The sequence below is a fragment of the Tiliqua scincoides genome, chromosome 1, assembly GCF_035046505.1.
Source record: "Tiliqua scincoides isolate rTilSci1 chromosome 1, rTilSci1.hap2, whole genome shotgun sequence".
Classification (NCBI taxonomy): domain Eukaryota; kingdom Metazoa; phylum Chordata; class Lepidosauria; order Squamata; family Scincidae; genus Tiliqua; species Tiliqua scincoides.
In genome coordinates, this window is record NC_089821.1 from 176,223,328 (window position 1) to 176,247,001 (window position 23,674).

The 23,674-nt window shown below is 40.1% G+C and overlaps 1 protein-coding gene across 2 annotated transcripts in view; it reads right to left on the minus strand.

The window, feature by feature from the left end:
• The window catches only part of LMBRD1 (LMBR1 domain containing 1), a 56,540-nt gene that overhangs the window by 28,238 nt on the left and 4,628 nt on the right, over nucleotides 1-23,674 (minus strand). Inside the window, exons 3-7 of one of the 2 annotated variants that reach the window (XM_066609504.1) lie at nucleotides 22,160-22,220; nucleotides 18,612-18,706; nucleotides 17,222-17,286; nucleotides 11,684-11,772; nucleotides 8,597-8,670 (exon numbers count right to left, since the gene is read on the minus strand). In XM_066609504.1, the coding sequence (XP_066465601.1) occupies nucleotides 8,597-8,670; nucleotides 11,684-11,772; nucleotides 17,222-17,286; nucleotides 18,612-18,706; nucleotides 22,160-22,220 (384 nt within the window). Of the gene's footprint in view, nucleotides 1-8,596; nucleotides 8,671-11,683; nucleotides 11,773-17,221; nucleotides 17,290-18,611; nucleotides 18,707-22,159; nucleotides 22,221-23,674 lie in introns of both variants that reach the window. The other variant, XM_066609503.1, reaches the window with a different exon arrangement.

Sequence of the window (23,674 nt, forward strand, 5' to 3'; positions counted from 1 at the left end):
CCAGGGCCCCTTCTATGTCCTTGTGCCGCTGAGCCCCTGAGAACTGAAACTGGGTTCCACCCTGCCTATGCCGCCTGAAGGTGCATGCCCAAAGTCCCATTCACTCCTCCTAGCCCGCACCACCTGCCCTCTTAAAGTGACCAATGGCAGCTTGAAGGGGGGGCAACCCCCTGGCCCATGACAGTCTAGGGTAGGCGAAAAAACTGCCTGCCCCTTGGCCAATCTTGGCAGGCAGCAAAAAATTCCTACCCAGCCCCAAATGGCGACCAGTTAAACTCAGACTGCCTCTAGGGCGGGCATTCCCACGGTGCCCACGTGCAAAGGAGGAAGAGGGCTGGGTCTTGTGCCTTTTAAAAGGCCCGCTGTTGCTGCCAGCCCCAGCCCCCTTCCCCTCCCCATTGGGAGGAGACTCTCGTGTCCCAGGCCAGGCCAAACAAACTCCAATCACCCTTCAATTGGGCTATCGGGACAGCGCCTTCTCCTGTACTTTTTTTCCTCCCTCCCTAATTTCTTCCATTTTTATTTCTGCTTCTCTAATAAAGAGTGTGAAAGCCTAGCCAGCTGGACAAGAAAATATGCAGGCCAGTGAAAACTGAATTTTCCAGTAATAGTAACAAAGTGAGAAATGGAGTGAGTAACTTCATTCTAGGTGGAAACACTGCAGGGTGCTAAAGAGAAGAACCTAGCAGAGTAAAGGCAGAAACTTCTATCATCCCCCTCCTGGGTTTGGACTGGGTAACTGTTTCTGGCCACTCCAAAAGAGAAATGCTGCCTTCACATGTTCTTTCAGCCTAGGTAGTGTCATCAGCATTACAACTGGCCAGAGTGGTAAGACAGACTGTGTGCTTGTGTATGAATGGGAATTAGCCTTGTGTGTTAGGGAGATAATGCAAGAAATTCAAGTCCACGTGATCTTCAGAGAATACAACTCAGATTTTCTTGACACAGGCTTTGGATAATCAGGCAGCAGATTTTTATTATATATTTTAGCTTCGCACAAACAGGTCTACTAGAAATGGAACATGGTTCACAATGGAAGTCTTTAAAAAGATTCCAACAACATCTAAGTTAATCATACCCTGCCTCAGGACAACTGCTGCATAGCCCTCTAGATCAGTCCTGCTATTTTCTAAACTAGCACAAAATGTGCTTTCACTTGCCCCAAATATCACTTGCCCTCTTTCCAACAGCAAGTCACACCCAGGATTCCACCTTCCAGGAAGACATAGCAGCACCTTCTTTGATCCTAGACTAAAATTAGAATGTCCTTTCTATTCTTATTAAGAACATAAGAAGAGCCCTGCTGGATCCAAAGGCCCATCTAGTCCAGCTTCCTGTATCTCACAGTGGCCCACCAGATGCCTCACAAGACAACAAGATACCTGTATTCAGCTGCCATTCCCTTGCATTTAGCATTCAGAGATAGCCTTCTCTGAACAGCCTACTTCTGAAAACATGATGAATCATATCCCTATCATGGCTTGCAACCCAATGGACTTTGCATTCATAAAACTGTCCAATCCTATTCAACAAAAATGATTACTGGGCTGGGGTACCTTCCCTATGAGGAAAGGCTATAGCATTTGTGCCTCTTCAGTCTAGAAGAGAGGCGCCTGAGGGGGGACATGATTGAGACATACGAAATTATGCAGGGGATGGACAGAGTGGATAGAGAGATGCTCTTTACACTCTCACATAACACTGGAACCAGGGGACATCCACTAAAATTGAGTGTTGGGAGAGTTAGAACAGACAAAAGAAAATATTTCTTTACTCAGCGTGTGGTTGGTCTGTGGAACTCCTTGCCACAGGATGTGGTGATGGCATCTGGCCTGGATGCCTTTAAGAGGGGATTGGACAAATTTCTGGAGAAGTTCATTACGGGTTACAAGTCATAGTAGGTATGTGGAAGTCTTGGTTTTAGAGGCAAGCTGCCTCTGATTGCCAGATGCAGGGGAGGGCACCAGGACGCAGGTTGTGCTTGTTGTCTTGTGTGCTCCCTGGGGCATTTGGTGGGGCACTTGGTGGGGCACTGTGAGATACAGGAAGCTGGACTAGATGGGCCTTTGGTCTGATCCAGAAGGGCTCTTCTTATGTTCTTATTTTATAGGCATCTAGTCACCATCACCACATCCTGTGGCAACAAGTTCCACATATTACACATTACAAATTCCAAAAGTTTAGTAGATCTTTGTTTACCACTCCTTAACCACACAGTATGTTCTGGTTTTGAAATTTTAAAACTCTAAAATGTTTTGGACTGGTATACTTGAAGCCTTCTCCTGCATAAATCTGCCCATGTCAAGAATGTCTTCAAAAGCCCTTCTTTGCCTCCTACTAATATTTAAGATACATTTGGCTAGGAAATGTAGGAGGTCACACCCAGACCTATGGACTCTTTCCTTTACTTTTTGCTGCTGTGTTATCACATTCTCATTTTGCAAGTTTAATATCCCAATGGGCAAACATTTGTATGTCTGTTTATGCTTATTGTACTATGCCTGCAGTGGAACTGAGTTTTAGAAAGTTTTAATTAACCATTTCAGAAGGTATTAACTAACTGATAAACCTATCTTGCTTTATTTTTCTAATTGGTTTATGTTTGTTTTTAGACATTTGAAAGCTGTCTTAGACTTTTTAACACAGAAAATAAGGGTATTAATAAAAAAATCTTTGTCCAGTTAGGCATACAAGAAAGAGAAAGGTTATTAATGAATACAATCGGGATAAGGGGCAAGTGAAATACCGCAGACACTTACCCAAAAGCTGACCCCACAGATAAGTCGAGGGCAGGTTATGAGCCAACAATCATGGGATTTCCTATGACTCTCAGATAAGTCGGGCGTTAAACTTAGGGGGGTGTCTGACTATAGTTTTGTCTGATCCTGAAAAATAACCTACCACTAATTGTTACCTAAGAACTGTAGTCTCTAACGTATTAAAAACATAATAAAAGATCATAAGATACATTTTTATTCTTTTTTAAATTCTGGCCTTCACCACCTTTTTATAAACACTATCAGAGTAAGTGCACTGTAAACAACATACCAGTAAAACAGTGGTTCCCAACCTGGTATTCATGTACTCCCAGGGACACTAAACAGGACCTGTAGAGGTACTTGAAAAAGAATGGAATAATGGCAGAAAAAGGCAGGTCGTGCTCCAGAATGCTTTGCAGGGCCAGCAAGGCAGGAAGGAAAGTAGCTAGTTGACTGTGAAAGCCCCACCAATAGCTAATTTGTGGTCATCAATTCATGTATGAACCAGTGACTGAAAACCAGCACAGTAAAAAAGCTGAAACAATATGGAAAGTGATCAATCAGCCAGAATTTCTCAGCACGCTTCTGGTGCAAAACAGTACAAAGGCAGAGTCTTCTCTTCTTCAAACAGATGAAAAGAGAAAACACTGTAATAAATACACGAAATCTGGGTTTTCATATGGGGGAGATAAGGGCTTGTATTATTAATTACAAACATTTTGCTAATAGGAAGGGTACAGTTTATGGAAATGAGCTGCCAAGGGATATGCAAGTGAAAAAGGTTGAACTATGAATCAAATCCACCTTTAAAGTGTCTGGTGTGTTAAGCCAGAAGCTCTACGTACAACATACAACCCATAACACGTAACTAGGAGTGTGCAATTCAATTCACAGCAGAGAGATGCAGCTGCATATATTTGCAACCCTTTTTACTCAGAAGTAGACCCACTGCTTTCCATGGGTGTTATTCTTAAGTAAGGGTGCACTGAATTGTAGCCTGCTTCAGATGGAAAGGAGGATTCCCATCCTGGTGTTTCAAAAAAACAGACCTGCTTTGCAAGCATCTGCCAAGCACAACCAGGCTGCAGCAGAAGGAAGGAGATTAAAAGGTTAACTTTGGCTCAAATTTCCCAGTTGCCATAGAAACTCTCTCTGCCCTGCCTGCCTGGTGATTGCCTGCTGCTTGAGAAACTTGGCACCTGTCTGCAGCTTGAGAGATGAAACTGTTGGGAGTTGAAAGGCTCTGCCCTCTGATTGACCCGGAGATAAGGCCAAGTGATAATTGGAGCTTGATTATCTGGCAAAAATTTCATGTTCTGAGTATCTACGGTAGATGAACAAACAGGATGCAAGTTTCTAGATCAGTGCTTCCCAAACTTTTAACACTGGGACCCACTTTTTAAAATGACAAGTCTTTAAAGCTAGGGGACCACCACTCTGATTGCCTTGCATTCCCCTTGGCCTGTCCTCTGAAGTGGATCAAGGCATAATTGCCTGCTCATGAATAAGTATGCATGTGCTGCTCTGTTTTGATTTCCATATGGCTTAATACATTTTCCATGTCAGTTTCACGACACACCCAAAATTGGGTCACGGCCCACTGGTGGGTCCTGAACCACTGTTCTAGACTATACTGAATTATTAGAACAGTGGTGTAATCTATTTTTCAGTGTGCCACCCCTCCCTCCAAAAAAGGTGCTTTCTTTTCATGATTGTGATACCCACCTAGAAGAAATTCAAGATAAAAGCTGAACATGCACATTAAGAACCAAACCTTGGGAAGGCAAGTTTTGTCCCTTTTCTGAAAAATCTCTGCCAAACTGATCAATCCAGCATTATCCAGTCTCTCCCCATCACATCACTCCCACAAATCTCTTTGTCAAGGGTGAGAGGAGATCAGATAAGCTGTTATCTTCACACTTATATATAGATTTTTATACAATTGTAGGTACAAATGGCATCTCCCAATTAAGGAAAGGATTACAACAAACTCCTAGAAGTTTGAGTGGCATAGTCTTAACAGAACATCAACTAACAGGTATGAAGGGTAATGGCAAAGTGTCAAAGGCCTAAAGAGTCTAAAATGCTCCTTCGGACTCATCTAAGGTTGAGCCCCAAAAAAGTTATGTTCATTTTCTTTCAATAGCAGCTCTTCCAGCCTTCAGGTTGCATAACAGTTCAACAGGCCAGCACTGCTGAATTTCACCTCTATGATCCATGAGTGTTCTTGAGTTGTGCGTTACAGGAAAAACCGACAGTGGTGGGCAAGCTGGTATTTAAGTTTATCTCAAAGACATTACTGACGTTCTTATCAGGGAGCCCCAAGATTTCTGGGACTTATATTTATATTCCATTTGTAAAGCTGCTTTGGGAGCCAATCTTGACTGACAAAAGTTAAAATCCATCACAAGGTTTTTGACAACAGTTCACATTTGAGGCTTTTTGCTACAGAGAGGGAACAGTGAAAAAGGAGCTGCAGGTAGGCTTGGACCTGTGTGAGGATAAGGATGCCAACCCACGAAAGCAGATCTACTCGATCCACTTCCTCACAAAAATTAGATAGTAAAACTTAGCTTGAAAACCTCTGATTTAGAGCAAAAGAAATAGCGTTTGGTATGTCGGCAGCCTCCACTTGGTTTTGATTAAAGGTGCCATATTTAAATGTTGATGCTTTTTGTTCCAGTACTTGTAAATACTATAACAATTAAGTACCAATAGCTACAAATAATGCTATTTTCCAAATGTGTGGTAGTCATTGAAAGTGACACTTGCTAATTAAACCTATAACTCCAAGCACAATTACTACTTAGCTATAACTGTTGCATTTTAAAATGGATGCAGATCATTTGTTAATTTTGAGAATGCATAACATGCAATTTTAGACTTTTAAAAAGCCATCCTAAGCTTAATACAAAAAGCTTTAAGATATAATACCTTGCTTCTAATGTATTTGTTGCCTGCTCCTGCCCTCTAGTGAAACTGCACACAATGCAAACATTGTAGAAGGGAACAAAAATTGTGAATAAAATGCATGTCACATTGAAGTCTGTGCAGGTTGCTTCAGTTCTTTCAATGTAGCAACATTCTTTTTAGGAATGCTCTCAGTCATTTTTCTCTAGTAAGCCCAATGGGAAAATAATTCTGTCTGAGACATTTCAGCTAACCAGCAATAAATATTAGAATTAAAGATCAATATCATTCAATTCATAACTCTCAGGTCTTGAAATTTCTCAGCAGCAATTTTAAGCTTTCTTCTGATGTTTAGTTGGAAGAGACCCCATCTCTTGTACTATGCAACTTGACTATGTATGTATGTACTATGTATGTTCAGCATTTTAAACAGTACTTGTACACAGAAAATAGAAACAATGAACTCAAGATGATTCTTTTTGTCAATCCCTTCCTCCTTCTGCAGCTTCTAGTACTCCCCTCCCTCCAAAAAGACTCTGGAGGTTGGGAAACCTTCATGCATTTTGAGGAGATAGAGAGGTCAACCAAAAGACTGGCGATCATTTCTTCCCATTTTGCAATGGGAACATTTTTCATGTGTTGGAGTATTAGTTGGGATTCAAATCATTACATGGTTCTCTACCACATTTTTCTTTTGAAACAAGTACGTCCTTTGATTGCTGTTCAATCTGTCAACCACATGACTTTCCCTAGAGCCTCCTGTCTTATTTATTTTAAAATCTACCAATCAGAATGATAAACATTTAGCCATTCAGAATGCCACTGTGTCCACTGTTGCATTTTAACCAAGGATAGCTGAAGTAGATCTATTCAGGCATTACAGAGTTCAGGGCAAATACAGTACAGCCTTGCCTCCTTGGGGGTTCCATTCTCGGAACACCCACAGAATCAATTTGTGGAAGTCTATAAAACAAAATACTAGAAAATTTCTGTTCACAAAAAAATTATGCAGATAAACAAAGGTAATCATTCTCAATGCAAGTTTAGAAGCAAGCATAATCTATGAAACAGCTCTAATAAGCATTCCAATCCTAATTTATAATATTATTCTTGGGCTGCATGTTTACAGACTAGTTAAAACATTGTCTGTATAAATCAAGGTCACAGATTCATGAAGTATCATTTCTTTGCATTTATTCTCCTCCCCTACACACACACAAAATATGCTCTATAGTTCAGTTCTATTTATTGACAACAGAAGATACTTGATTTTGTAAAATTTTGTATGTATAAAAAGATTACTCAAATACAGCAGCTACTCTTGGACAACTCTGTTAAAGGACACAGCGAATAATGCAGCAAGCCCAGTGAAATCATCACCAGGAGAACCTGGTATTCTAAGTGTGTCTTCATTTACAGACTGCGTAAGTTCAAGTGCAAATTTGGTCAACTGAATAGTGATTTGATTTTCAGAGTTTGCAAAAGGAGGTTCTAAAATTAAAGGCTTTACAAGACAATCTGTTGGACCATTCACAAACCAAGAGACATTTGGGATAACAATGCACATTCTTATTCCCAGCACCAAACATCATGAAGCAGAGAAAAAACAGAAGCAGGATCATACATCTGTACCCATAGGAAATAACAGTAACCAGTGAGCATCTACAACCAGTGAACATATACAGCTACATTTTAGCACTCAAACATACATTATATACACACATAGGAGCAGTTTTTCAGTGGTGCACTTCAATACTGCTGGGGTGTGAAAAAGAAACAATCATGGAGGTGGAGCCTATCCTATGGCTCTTTCCCACTTGCTCAGCTACTGATTGCATAACAGTAAAAAAAATCTAGCAAAAAAACCTGCATTTCATATATTTGGTTTTTTCAGGACAACCCTGAAAATTATAGAGAGGGGGGCAGTATTATGCAGATAGGAATGGAATGGAGAAGCAGCAGAATAATCACTCACTGACTAGCTTTACTTAAAGGGCACCTCACGGAATACTTAGCCCCCTGACCAATTAGACAAGTAAAGTCGTCTGAGTTTCTCTTTGCTTGCTGAAGAAACAGTAATTGGTGCAAACAGTTCATACAGGAATTAAAAGATTACTGTTGTGAAACAGGATTTCTTATAGTGAAGGCTTTTAATCAGGAGAGGACTGGCCAAGATGCTGAGAAGTTCAATATTCAGGATACAAAGATCTATAACAGTAATCCCACTTCAGACCCTCAGCTCTGACACATTGACTTAGAGATGGCATCAAACTTCTGCTGACTATAGTGTTGAGTCAGGAAGACACATCACATCTGCACAATTCATTTTAAAATCCTTCTCTCTGCCAGGTTACTAACTTTAGAGAAACTGCAGTAGTAGTTCACTACCACTCCAAACCAAAAAACAAAACTTTACAAACTCATGCGTACAACACCTCATTGCTATCTATAATTTCAAAAGCAAAAGTATGATATTTACCCAGGTTACAGATTCCATGAAATGTCTACTAAAATTTAATTTAACTGTATGATGCCCACAAAGATTCCCATGTTCTGTTTCTCTAGTCATGCAACACAAAAGGTCTGACTGCAGCTAATTCTTATTTTTAAAATTTTTATACCTATGCCTATTTATACCTTTTTTGCAAAGCATTTTAAAATGAAGAGCTTATATGCAGGCCAAAGAGAAGTTTTCTTCTGTTAAAGGCTCAACTAAAGAGCATTCCAACACCCAAAGTAAATTACCCTGCAAGTTTAGAGGGATAGATAATCATGCAAATGCTTACCAAAAGCATTTCCCTTTAATGTCACAATTCCCTTTAATAACACCAAGAGCATTAACTTTCAGTATTAATTCAAATCTGATTACAAATCATTAAAATTGAAACAGAATTTAAATAGAGAAGAGAGAAAGGATGGGCTCTTACTGTATAGATAATAGTGGCCACCATTCCAATGAGGGTCAGAGAACTTATAGAAAAGGATAGAGCAGCCAAACCATCTGTAGAAAAAAAAGAAAATGTTGAAAAAAGGTCATAATTAGGTTAGCAATACCCACCTGACAAGTTAGGGGTGAGTTTTTTAATGTGCTTCAGGAAAACACTTAAGAGTTAAGACATTCAGAATTAATATAAACTACATAGCATGCCATTTCCAAAAAACTCAGATGCTAGCTCAGAATCCATTATCCTAGACACCAAAGTGCTCCATACAATTTAAATGTTTTTACCATTGTGTAACCCAATGAAATATCTGTCTGAGTAGGCAAAGCAGTACTCAACTGTGAACCAAAATATTTTAATCAATGTCAACGCAAGTTCTCTTACCTTGGTTTGAGCTTCAGCAATCAGATCACAACTAATGTTTAATGTTACATTCATCGAGCCTGTCTAAATTCAAGCAGCAATACCACAGTTTAGACTAGGGGTCTCCAAACCCCGGCCCGGGGGTCAGATACGGACCGCGGAGAGCCTCTATCTGGTCTACGGCCAGCCTCTGATCCCCTGAGAGCCTCTGGCCCAGTTGACCAAACACAACCAGAGTTGTGCTTTTGGGGTGGGGGAATGGGGGTCCATTTAAGTGTGTGCTTTATTTCTTGAGCTGTGTTCGTGCTTGGAGAATTATGCAGGGGATGGACAGAGTGGATAGGGAGATGCTCTTTACACTCTCACATAACACCAGAACCAGGGGACATCTACTAAAATTGAGTGTTGGGAGAGTTAGAACAGACAAGAGAAAATATTTCTTTACTCAGCGTGTGGTTGGTCTGTGGAACTCCTTGCCACAGGATGTGGTGAGGCATCTGGCCTGGATGCCTTTAAAAGGGGATTCAACAAGTTTCTGGAGAAAAAATCCATTACGGGGTATAAGCCATGATGCGTATGCGCAACCTCCTGATTTTAGAAATGGGCTATGTCAGAAGGCCAGATGCAAGGGAGGGCACCAGGATGAGGTTATCTGGTGTGCTCCCTGGGGCATTTGGTGGGCCGCTGTGAGATACAGGAAGCTGGACTAGATGGGCCTATGGCCTGATCCAGTGGGGCTGTTCTTATGTTCTTATGAGAAGTCCTGGACATTTGAGCCCATTCATTTATTCATTCATCTAAGTTCCATTTCTAATGCATTTATTTAAATTTTATATTTATTTTTTTTTCCAACCCTGGACACTTTGCCAGATATTTGATGCGGCCCTTTGGCCAAAATGTTTAGAGACCCCTGGTTTAGACAACTAGCTGCTAGAAAAATGCACAGAGCCACTTGAATGATTTATACAAAATGATGTATTGTATTGTCTAAATTACTCCTTGAGATTATGATCCCTTAGGTCAGAGGTTCTCAAACCGTAGGTTGAGACCCACTTGGTAGGTCACGACCCGAATTTGGGTGGGTCGCACAGGCGCAAAGGAGCGAGGCAGCACCTGTTTCATTTCTCCAGTGAGCATGGCTATGTTGGCAGAGCAGAGCAGAACCTGTCTTTTGAATTTCAGGTGGGAGTCTGAAGCTGCCTCTTCTCTCCCCCCCCCCCCGCCTCGGATGGGCTCCTTTGAAAAGCTTCTTGCACAAAGTTTGGGACGGAGGATTCAGGGCTCAGAAAAGGAGCTTCCTCCCATGAAGGATTCACTTGGTGAAAGTTTTGATATGCAGCAAAATGCAGAAAGTGCATTTCTTCCTATACAAAAACTAAAGCACTGAGACACCCAGGAGAGGGAAGGGTGGGGGAACTGGACTGAGCATGGGGGGATCAGAGGGCTAGGAGAGATGGGGTGGGGGAACTGGGGTGAGTAGACTGAGCATGTGGGTGATCTGTAAGGCTAGGTGAGATGGAAGACTCCTGTCTTACAGGAATGCAGACAAGCCTGGTTTTGCTTTATCTGTAGGAAGCTTCAGGTTAGTTAGTGCCATGAACACTGATGGGCATATTCAAAATACATCGATGCCATGTTCAACACTAGCCGGAAGCAAGCACACCCTTCACACACACACTTCATTACAAGAAGGACAGTGAATTTTACAGGTGGAATGCTTGGTAGCAATGGTTGCATGGGACAGAGAATTGGAAAAGCTTCTGTGCTGGAATGTTTTCTCTGGTCATTTGAAGTTTATGAGTTCCTAGGTGAGAACCTGGAAGTGATGTCCCTTCCTGCTTAATGACATCACTTCTGGCACTGGCACCACAGTGATGTTACTTCCTGCTTGATGATGTCACTTCCGGACATGACATCACTTCCAGGTTAATGGCATCACTTCTGGTGGGTCCTGGACAGATTGTCATCATGACAAGTGGGTCCTGGTCCAAAACGCCCAAGAACCACTGCCTTAGGTAAACACAGAAAGAATTAATGTATAAGACGTTCCACCCCTTCAATCTCCTACTTTTTTCCCATTCTCAGGGATCTCCAAACTTTTCAGTGTGAGGGACACATCATATATTTTACAGATTTTTGTGGGCTAAAAAAATCAATTTTATAAATGAAATTTAAATGAATGAATAAGTTTACTTTTACTTGGATCTTTTTTGTAATCAGCATGATATGACTCGGAACAAAAGAGAAATGAAATTATAAAGAAATAATGCCATGCTTAAACTGAGAAAAGATATTGAGTAAAAACATCAAACATTAGTAATTGCTCTGACAAAAAAAAACACGAATTGCTGCAGGCCAGGTGTGGCTCCCTAGCCATAGTTTGGAGACCCTGTTCTTTATCTAGCACTCCAAGCAACATTCTACTCCATGTCTTAAGAGCTGGAGTGATCTCAAACCAAATACTTCCATACCATTCACTAAAGCACTCCTAAAGATCACATGCAGTCCTACCTGTCTTCTCCTCACCCTTATTTTTCTCCTATTCTCAGAGCACCTACACTTAAAGTTTAAAAAATCCATTTATACTAGACAAATGGAATAAAGCCAATGTCTTTGGGCATGCTTTTAGACTAGAGTATGAAATCCTGAATTATTCACTTATTGGATTCATTATACAATCTCTAATGGAAAGAATATAGTCAATCTTACGGCTGCTTCCAAGTTCTTCAAACAAGAATTTCACTTTCTCCCACTCTGTTGAATTTTTCTTGTTGGGAATATCCAATGGAATAAAAGCTCTGCAACAGGAAAAAACAAGTTGTCCTTTAAATGATACCTTCCAAAATGTACTACATTACGCCATATAAAGATAATACTAGAAGTCGACAAAAATTCAACATCCTCATGTCCCAAATATAAAAGCAATTACAGACATCCCCCCCACCCGTATCCAAGGATCTGGTATCAGCAGATTCAGTTATCTGTGCATCCCCCTCCACAAGCCCATTATCATTTAGAGCAGTGATTTTCAACCTTTTTCATCTCACGGCACACTGACAAGGCACTAAAACTGTCAAGGAACACCATCAGTTTTCTGACAATTGACAAGGCACACTACACCGATAGCAGGGGCTCACATCCCCCAGTGGCCCTACTAACAAATGATCCTTCTCCAAACTCCTGTGGCACACCAGTGTGCCACAGCACAGTGGTTGAAAATGACTGGTTTAGAGGCTTACTGCAGCAAAATGTTTCTTCCTTTTACAGATCGTTATAAGCATGCAAGCTTATAGTGCAGGCAGGCAGGCTGCAGGTGGCCTGAACGCTTGAAAAGTTTAGATTGAGTGTTACCAGGAAGCAGTTAACTTTCTGCTTCCTGTTAGCAGTCAATCTAGCCTTAACATTATTGGACGCGGGGGGGGGGGCACAGACTGCCAATCCATGGTTTCCATGTCTGTAAGGGGTGGCCTGGAATGATCCCCTGTGTATACGGGGTGGGGAGCGACACCTGCACATTTTATTTCAAGAACACCTTTCTGTTCCAAATGTGTGTTTTAAATCAATTTTAAAACCTTTTTATCAGGTGTAATCACAGTCATATAGATGCTATATATGTATTTTATTTCATTTTTATAGTTTTAGACTGTCCCCATCATGACTTATGACAGGTTGCATGACTCACAACACATCAAAAGTTAGCAAAGAGTAGAGTGACCAGAAACTATTTATTGCTTCTAATCAAGTTTTGAATAAGTTAAATATTCAACAGTTTGACAAAGTTAAAGCAAAAAAATTGAACTGAAAGAAGTTCTATTGGGTTTCATAACCAAATTACTTTCTCGTAGATGTGTATATGATTGCTGGCTTAGAGATGTTTCAAAAGTTTGTTGCAATAGAGCACCATGTCTCATGTTTAAGAAAAGATGCTGTGTTCAACAGGTACATACAATCTCTTGGCCATCCTTAAAGTGACTGACTATAAATAGAATATTTTAAAGAATAAAGCCTTTGCTGTAAAGGCATAACATGAAGTCCAGATGGGTACCTGATCACCTGTGTTCCACTACATAATTGTGTATTGCCAGATTAGTTACTCTACCAACAAGAAAAACTTACTCTGGCTTCTTTAAAAATCTGTTAATTTTGACGCTATCCATTCAAATAAGTTCAATCAAGTACGTTCAGAGGTAAAACTACAACAGGATAGCATGTCATAAGAACATAAGAACATAAGAACAGCCCCACTGGATCAGGCCATAGGCCCATCTAGTCCAGCTTCCTGTATCTCACAGCGGCCCACCAAATGCCCCAGGGAGCACACCAGATAACAAGAGACGTCATCCTGGTGCTCTCCCCTACATCTGGCATTCTGACTTAACCCATTCCTAAAATCAGGAGGTTGCGCATACACATCAATCAATCAATGTCACGAGCATGTTATGACAATCTTTCCATTGTTGGAATAATGTGGGCATGATTTGAAATCGTACAGGAGAAGACAATCAACAGAACTTCCCCCCCCCCCCAAAAAAAAAAATAAATCACAAGAGACATCTAACAGTCTTCAATACAGAAATATGTCCTGGGCTAAATTAAGGGAATTTTATGTCAAAGAAGCAGGCATGCATCTGTATGGCACTGAAAACAAACGTTTTAGCTGACAACCCATCCAAACAACAGCTGTGTCACCAACACCCATAGTTTACAATAATGAGCTAGAACTGCTTTTGTTACAGTAGGGAGCCTCACTTTGTCAGAGAACTATGCTAATCCATGTCTCAGAACACATCCATCCAAGTAGAGGCACAGTAACATACCAGTAGTGGGGTAAAGACAAGTACATACAGCAACCCCATATTGTAAAGAAAGTCTACACAGCACCACAAACTGTGGCTCTGAGCCAGAAGGAATATACTGAGAATATCTAGTATGCTAGTGGAAATATTGTATTCAGGTTGACAGCAGCACCAGGAAGTCTTCCCAGGGAGAAAAGTGGGTTGCTACTCTGCAGTCATTTTGAGAATCGATACCCCATTAAGCAGTATCAATACCACAAGCAGGTGGGCCCTTTCAATCCGAAAGCTCAGAACCAGCAGATTTGACTCACTATACATTCCAAACCTGTGGTAAAAAGAGTCCCACCTGACCTCCCGGATGTGACCAAAAGCATCTTCTGGTTGCATCTGGGAGGCTTTCTGAAGCCTCCCCTAGAGGTGACGGAAGGGCACTTCTTGGTTTTTCTGAAACACAACAGAAACCCTGCGGATGCCAAGGGTCAACTGTAGTTGTTAACACTGTATTCTGCTTTAGTTATACTCCACCTAGAATTTTGTGTCCAGTTCTAGGCACCAGAGTTTAAGAGGGATATTGACAAACTGGTATGGGTCCAGAGAAGCGCTTCCGACTAGGATGTGGGGCTTCCTGCACCTCTGCAGTCCCTTCCTGCAGTCCCTCTGAGGGGCGTGATTCTGGGGATCACGCTGCTGCGTTCCCCAACCCCTGCTGCCTCCCCCCTCCTGCCCACGTAAGAAATTATTGGCTCTCAAACTCTTCCAGAGTTTGAGAACCACTGGATTAAATGTTAGGAAGAAGCTTCTGACAGTACAAACTGTTCAACAGCAGAATAGTCTGCCTCAAAAGGTAGTAGACTCTCCACAGGTCTTCAGGCAGAGGCTAGATAGCCATCTTTTAGGGATATTGTAGTTGTGGACTACCTATACTGACAAGGAGTCAGATTAGATAATCTTGTAGGACCCTTCAACTATTATTTTAAGTGCATCAAACCATTACTCATCTGCAATTACTTTTTATCAGGCTCTTTGTTATTGAGAAGCTTCAAACACAGACAAGGCCATGTAGTAAATAGCTAGTGAAATTAGAGGAAATTCATTCTAAAAATCAAATCAGTACAAAGAACTATGCTGTTAAGAATCAAATTATATCCTCTTTTTTATTCCATACAAAGCAGAGAACAAGGATCTCCAACAATATCACAGTGATATTAATTTCCTTCCAAGGAAGGCTCATCACATAATCTCTTTCTCAATCCATTTCTATTATTGAATCTTCTCTCTCTCTCTCTCTTTCTCTCTCTCTCTCTCTCACACACACACACACACAGGGAGAGAGAGATTCTTAACTCCAGAGTTCTACAGGAGACTCGCACAGTATTGAAAAAACATGAGCACATTTTTGCTTCATGAGACTGTATGGCTCTAATTTAAGCAAATGCTTGGCCCTGTCTGGCAGTTTCAACATCAAAGCATAATTACATCTGTCCAACAAACCTATGCCACACTGCATTCATTATTTTATGAATTTACTTTGAACTTTTGGAACTGAACGTCATGATCAAGTCAGAAACAAATATTCATTAAATGCAGGCATTAAATGCTGGGCATTTTTTTTTAACTTAAGAAGTAGAAGTTCAGATACTGAAGATCTGTGATGAGTACACATTCAAAAAGTCAAATTACTTCGGGCAAAAAACTGCACAATTTTACATTAATCTGTCACATGTCCTAAATGACTCATGGTTTTAGAGCCAACAGGGAAAACATGTATGCTCAGATTTCAAAAAACAAAAGCCTGAAGTTCCTCCCTACATCCTTCAAGTTTCAGACTTCTATTTACACTACACTTAAGCCAAAGTAAACCCAAACTGGAAAGTAAACTTAAAAAAAAAAAAAAAGACATTCAGAGCAACTTCCTAAATGTGATAATGTAGATACTCAATATACTGTCATATGTTTTGAGTGTACATTCTGATCTAGGCATCTCCTTCTTAGCTTCTAGGTAAATAGACAAGTATGATTTAAAAGTTAAGTAGAAAAGACTAAAAAGCTCCAATCTTGCTCCAAAACAGACTGGGTGGAAGGTTGGCATAAGTACCTCAGATGGTATTTTTAGAAAAGGCAAGTTGCTAAAAACGAGAATGGACCTATTAAGTTCAAATACTGACTCCTCATGTTTAGATTATAAAGAAATATGAAATTGAAGAGAGCAAAGAAAAGAAAAATAAGATTTGCAAGCATGAGCTCAGTACTCTCCATGGTAGTGTACCCTCTTAGACTCCATATTGGAGTCTAAGATGAGCCTATGCTCCTTTTTTCTTCCCAGTTTTGGAGAAGGGCAAAGTTTTTGTCTACGTCCTGCTGTTGTTCCAAAGCGCACTCGCATGCAAAAGTAAGCCTCAGATCTACCAAGTTGTAGACTGGAGACTAGAGATTATTCCTGCCTGACTTCAGGTGTGTGCCAAGTGCTTCTGAAACTCAAAGCAATATCAGAGGCAAGTTACCATTCACTGGGGGAGGGTCAAGGTCATAGCAGATCCTGGCTTGCTAGCAAGGCCAGTTAACATTCATGGCCCACTGTATTTCAGATATGGCTTGTTTTGCATAACAAGGAGATGACAGCAGCTCCTGATATAAAATTTTCAAAGAGGAATATGCATAAAAGAGTATTTAATTGACAAGAGATGACCAAGCAGGAAGACCAAGTCAATTCATGACAACCAAGTGACTACTGCCCTGCTCTGAATGGGGTTGCATTCACCCTGAAAGAGCAGTTTCGCAGCTTGGGGGTTCTCCTAGACTTGCAGCTGCTCCTGGATGTTCAGGTGTTAGTTGTGGCCAGGACTCCCTTTGTCCAGCTTTGGCTGGTGCGCCAGTTGCAGCCATACCTGCCTCAGGCGGGTCTGGCCACAGTGGTCCATGTCTTGGTGACATTAAGATTAGATTATTGTAATGTGCTCTATTGGGGGGGGGGGGCTGCCCCTGAAGACGGTCCAGAAGTTACAGTTAGTGCAGAATGCTGCAGCTCGTGTAGTTGCTGGAGGTTGGTGGTTTGACTCTGTCACACTGCTGCTCTCAATATTTTATACTGTATTTTGTTAATTTTAATTTTAAAATTGTTAACTGATTGTTAGCTGCTTTAGATGCCCCTCGGGGAGAAAGATGGAGTATCAAATAAATAAATAAATAAATAAATAAATAAATATACAGAGCAAAAAGAGCAGTAGAAAAAGAAAAAAATGTGGGCACCAACAAAGAGAACAAGCAGAGACAACCAAGAGGCCAAGTACAAACCTTAGATTAAATTAGGGGACAGGAAGACATCTATCAAGAGCCTGAAATGTGGTTAAATGATTGGGGATTAACAGAGATTCAAGTCAAGAGATACAATTTTACTGATGCTCGACAAGATACACAAGCAGCAGTATTCTGATGCACAGACATATCTACTTACCCAATTAACAGAAGAATGGCACAAACTAGAAGGAATCCCAATGTATACTTGAATGCAGTTTTAACCTGCTACAAAATAAAGATAGAAGAACTGTATGTATATGAAGAAACTGATAATGTCTTCCTGTTAATTCAACATTTTTATAGAAATGAAGCATGACAAAGCATGTTTTTCCTCAAAACAAGAGCTACTGCTGTACATTAGTACTATAAATTTTAAGGATATACCTTGGATCAAAGCATCTTTTTAGTATTAACTGTAGGTATGAACTATTCAAAGCTCCTAATTTAAGAGAGTCCAATATGCACTAGGCATGCCGTTTCATGTAGCTAGCACATTAAATAGCATCATTTAATTCCCCATTGTACTGCCATCATTTCTGCTCATTAAGCTGAAGGCTTTATCCAGAACCAACCCTGACAATCACACTGCAGAGGCCTCATTACTTAAATAAGGACAAGGTGAAGGAACCACCACCACCAGGAAATTCTGGATTTTGTCTGCTAAAAAGCATGAGGAGTTTCCACAGTACTGTATGCAGTTTTAAGCTTTCATCCACACTTTGCTTCAACTTCTGTTAAGCTGCATTTTCTTGCTGTTGCTTTCATCTGCAGTTTTTATTTTAAAGAGCACATTTCAATAAGGAAGGTTCTTGTCTCTTTCCCTTTCCCGCTCCACAGGCACTGTTGCCAAGTTACAAAGAGAGCACTATTTAATGCAGTCAATTATTCTCACTCTTGATAAAATTATCATTGCTTTTGATACAATGCCTTCAAACACCGTTTCTAGAGAACAGGCAGTTTGTGTGCAAGCCACAGCTGCTTTCTCTATAAGAATTGTTTAAAAGTATTTTATCAGTGTAATTCCACAATGGGAAAAATTCATCACTGTTGTTTTTCTTCTCTGTCTCAATAAGTAGAGCTGCCAGAAGAACAAGGAGCAGCTATCCCCTTGTCCCAGGACTGTAAACTATCCCTGTGTCCGAGGACTGATGCTCATTTGTTTATAGGTAGAGAATTGTATCTCTGAATATTTACAAATGCAAGAACTTTTAAAAAAGCTTTGGTCATACAACTTGATGCCTAGAAACCTCAGAATTTCATTTAATTAAAGAATGTAAGCAGTTGGGGGAGGGGTCACAGGGCCTTACAACTGTTGGCACTGGTTTCAATCTATACAGTGCAATATATTTTACTTTTAAAATCAAACAAAAGGTTTTATTTCAACTGGTGTTAGTGTCCAAACTTGAATAGTTTTATTCACTACCTATCTAAACATAATTTTTTGTTGCTTATATTGTAAGCCATGCTAAATTTACAGAGTGAATATTTTATATATCAATAAATATTCAGTAAAGCAATCACTACTACTACTACAGCAAACGTCTTACTGAGCATGTGTCGCTATCTTCATCTTTCTCCTCATAGTAGAAATAGACAAAGGGGATCCATAAGAAGACACAGAATAATATGATGGAATACAGTGCTAAGGTAGAAGACAAAAGACATAGTTACATTCCAACGTAAAAAGGGGGGTGTATCTAAAACAGCTTCTTCTGTTTGTGAAAGAAACTCAATTTGTGCAGGAGTGGGAAGAAGGGTGGTTTTTGCCAGTCTTCTTTCCCTCAATAGCTTGCTATGTCTAATTATCCATTCCCAAGCATCTCTCAAAACTCAGGAATAGATTTTTGAGGCTGCAGAGGGAAGAGGAGCTCAGTGAAAAACACCACTCCCCCTTGCGTGCACAGACAGAGACCACACTTAGGGTACAACCTTATAAAATTGGCATGGATGCCATTTATCATTATGCTTTTGCTCAATTAACACATATAATACTGGAGATAGCAAAAAAAAACCTTAGAAACCTGTTAAAGTAACTCTAGTCTCACTCTACAAGGCACATGTGTGGGTTTTTATATCAATGCCCATCTTATGTGGTGCTTTACAGCCCCCACAAGATGCAAACATAGTCTATACTCAGATGCAAGCAAGGAAAAGATATGCTAACATGAGCAAATGCTGTTATGCTTACTTTTAACACCAAAATGAATTCCAGCTAGAACATCTAGCATTCTAGGTCAACAAGTTCGTAAGAAGAAACCTTTGGAAACTGTGCAGTAGAGGACAAAACACACTTTACCCCTTCCTCACTGAGGTACTTTTTCTGCACAAGTCAAAGTTCAGTACAAAATCAGGTGCAGGACAGATTAAACAGGGAATGCTGCTAAAGAACAGCATAAAATTGTTCTTTACTCTGTTAATGTTACACATCAGTGGCCCTAGTTAGCTCAATGGCCTTTTTATGTTATCAGCTAGCAGCAAGAAAGAGTTTGTCGTCATTGTCGTTACCCCCCTGCCGCCATAGCAGTGTATTTATTAAAGATAAACACTGGTGAACAAATAAAAAACTCAGATACTATCATGCTACAGTTCACACATGGAAGCAGAACGAAGCTTGTGTTGTTCTCTTATTTTGGCTTTATTTCTACAAAAGATTCTTTAGAAATGTTACTTGCTTTGTATAAAACAAACTGTTCCCAGAGCAATTCAAAAATAAGTTTTTTTTATTACTGTTTAAGCTTCTGCAAATAAAATATTTCAGAAAACTCTGCATAAGGCAGCCTTGTATGACATTGTGTTTCAGATATTGGAATGAGCTAGATGCAATAGGGATTAACATTTACAACTAGAAGAAAATTAAGAATTATTAGTGTAAACTATGAAGCTTCAAAAGTATGAACTACATGAAACTTTGAATCCACAGAGAAGTTGTGCATTTTAAATTCAATACAAAACCAATAAGATTTATGCACCATTCTAGAACCATTCTTCAGATTTTTAAGCATTTGGACCTGTGAGTTTCACAGTTGACAGACATCTCATTAAAGTAGTTTATCAGCCACATCAAAGCAACTCTAGTGTTTCAGTCTTTATGAAGATATCTTCATAAAGTATCATCAACTTCAGTTACCCTGGAGGTTGTGCATTCTACAGCCTGTCATGGGTCTGAACTTGAATTGTTAGGAGACAGAGGGCACATTCCTAACCAGGTCTACTCAGAAGTAAGTCCTATTTTGTTCAATAGGGTTTACTCTCAGGGAAGTGTGGTTAGGATTGCAACCAGAGATAACAAGCTACAGACATAGTTTTCAGACAGAGGTTAATACAGTGAAGTGCCAAGTACCAAGACTCAACACTGACAAGAATGTTTTTAAAAAGCTATGTCAAACACCACCGCTAAAAAATTTTCATTCCATAGAGTACATTGTTTCACAGACATTGCACAGGCAAAACATTTCCTTATAGGACAACTGAAATCGAGACAAATTCAAAAATTTGAGGAAGCTCATCTTAGACTTCAACTAGTGCAGAGTTCATAACCCAACACTAAGAAAAACTAGAGTTCTCACAAAAGCAAGACATGGAAAATCCAAATGCAGAGGGAGAATTTGATTAGCAGGTTGCTTCTTCTGTGCAGATCTAGTGCAGACCATGGTTAAGAGTTATTTTCTCTTTAGATCACATTCTTAATACCAAAATACCAAAAATACCAAAATGATTCATGAAGCCATGTTCTCAGTTTAGCCCAACTTTCCACCCTTATCTACTGTTAAGACTTGTGCAGCTTTGGGCGGGTAGAATAACACTCTTCCCAATGCCCTAGCAGATCACTGAGTTTGTCCCTTCTCAAGCTCTCTGGGCAAACATTAAATTCCCACAGACTGGAAAATAACTGTGTGGATTAACACCATAGCCACTGGCTTGATAAAGGGTAACAGCCAAGGTGGTCTTTAAATAATAGGCAGATAGGAGTTAGTTCTCTGCTGAAAGTGTGTCAGGTTTCTGATCTGTTTGATTACAGCACATACACTGGTTAGGCATTGGACTGTAAAACCAAAAAAGTAACCTAAAGAAAACAAACAAACAAACTTGAAGAGCCTCTGGTATGCAGTCTAACAAAGGCTCAAAACTTCTGTACTGACCATTGTGATCAGGCTCTTTGAAGATTACAGACATTCAGGAAGAGGCAGTTGACAGGGGTCAAAACAAAGCCAATTCAGTTAGAAATGCTTGAACAGCATTTACAATTTAATCCAACACTTTCATGGTTGGCTCACAAGTCTCATGGGAATAATATATTTGTGCAATCTATGCCTAATAAAGGTTTGTTCAGTTGAGTATATTTTTGCAGTTTATAACTTTGCATATTTTGGTAGCCATTTTGTTAAGACATGGCTCAGCTCAATAGCTAATGTCCAATGCAGAATTGCTTCACTAATCTGACTAATTTAAAATAGGAAAAGAACCCTGCTTTTGGTTTGTACTTAAATCACTGCCACCATCTGGAGGCTATGCTGTGCAACTGCATCAGGACATAAACTACAAGATACTTTTCTTGAGATGGAGACAGTTAATCCAAAATAAAAGGATATATGGTCATCTGATCAAATGGACTATTTGTCATCTCATTATTCCATGTGTTAACCAGTCTTCTTTGAAATGCTGGTCACAAGTTTACTATACAGCATAGCACAAAGCTGAACAAACCAACCCTCATATTTCCTACACCAAAGCCAGACATGCATGCAACGCAGAGAACATTCTTTTGGCAGTCCATTAGCTGTATTCTAATTATATCGTTAACCTGTACTATTTGTGTGTACCTTAAACCAAAATGATTTTTGCCACATTTCCCACCATTGTCGTGTAAGTGACAAAGTGTGCCATTAATGGTACATTAAAATTAACAGAACAAGTCCATTAGAATAGGTTTGGACTCTGGGAGTCCATGAACAGAATATGAGGGTGGGGAGGAGAAATTTATGGCAACAAACATTAAACAAATTTTTAATGAACTTTTGACAAAGTAGTTGTAATGAAATGACATGAAAAATAGGTCATAAAGCTACATGAAGTTGATATTATTAACAATACTCACTGTAATATGCATACAATACTGTATCTTCAATTTGTCTTGTAACATTTGCATCAGCCCAGTCCTGAAGATGTTGAAAAATAAAAATAAAAGTGCTTTATTAAAAAGCAATTTGTGCATCCAACATATGAGTCATTAAAGATCAAATGCTGCCAGTTTACAAATATGTAAATAGGCCTCTACACTTCCATGATAAATCAAATGAAACAAAAACCTCACTACCTTCCCATTTTTCCACCAACCAACTTGATATGTCTCATGTTCAAAACTGCATTCAGGTTTTTTTCCTTCTTCATATCCATGGACATCATTCTAATTGGCTGCAGCAGAGAGAGAGGTAATTCAACATGGACCACTCCAACTTTGCTGGGACCAACTGCCATTTGACTACTTCCCTGACTTCCCTTTAGTACTCTAAGGGCCCAAATCTATCCAACAATCCAGTGCAGATAAAGCCACAATACAGCCCAGAAGTAAAGGAACAAATGTTCCCTTATTTTGAGGAGGCCTCTGTGATTTTCCCTCCACTGCAAGAATGCAGTGCATGTTTCATTGGGATGGCTGCACCAGCGCTAGAAAGTTGAATAGAACTGGGCCCTAAGTCAGCAATTCTTGACCTTATTTTTTGGCTCCCCTTAGGAGCTAACCTCAGGTTCCAGGACCCATATGTCAACAAGGATACAACGCAACATAAAATCATTATTTTTGGTTTTCAGTCTATGGACTCCCTTCAGATGTGTCAGGACACCCCAGATTTAGAGTTGGGCAGCCCAATCCTGAGCTGCCCAGCGCATGAGCCTGCAGCAGCACTGAAAGTGGCTGCCACAACATCTAGCACGTTCCAGGCAGTCACTGCCACCTCCTCAGGGGACTTTTGCCCCAACCCCAAAGGTCGGCATAGAATGAAGAGCCTCCATGTCAGGCAGCCATCCCAACATGGAGGCTCTGGATCAGAGGAGACGCCAGCCTAAATCAGCAGTGAAAATGAGAAGTTCTAGTCTCTACCATCCATGTAGCAACAGCTTTGCTCACATATCTCCCCTCTCACCGATATGTGCAGGCAACCAACATCACTATTTAGTTGTAGCCGCACCAAACAAATGAAAAAGGATCAATGAAATTTGCCCCAAGCCTTAATGTTTCAAACCCCTAAATTCAAAAGGGCTAATCAGGTACAATTTGTAAATAAAATTGTTTTAAAATTCCAGTCCAGAAAATTTCCCCTTAAAATAAAACATCTGAGTGCCTTTAATGTATCCAATGCCACAAATTGACAAGAAAAAGTTAATCTTCCTTGGGGTGAAGATGTAAAACTGTGTTTTCTAATTCTCACTTGTCTGTGCTGAGAAGCAAGGGGAAACATCCAAAAAAAGTTAGTGATCGGCTTACAATGCCTTCCTTCTTCTCCCAACCAATGGCAAAAATATAGCTGATGAGGCAATCATTTGCCAGCAGCCAGGAAGCAACAAGGAATTTAGGACTATATCAAGATAGATAGATAGATAGATAGATACTTTA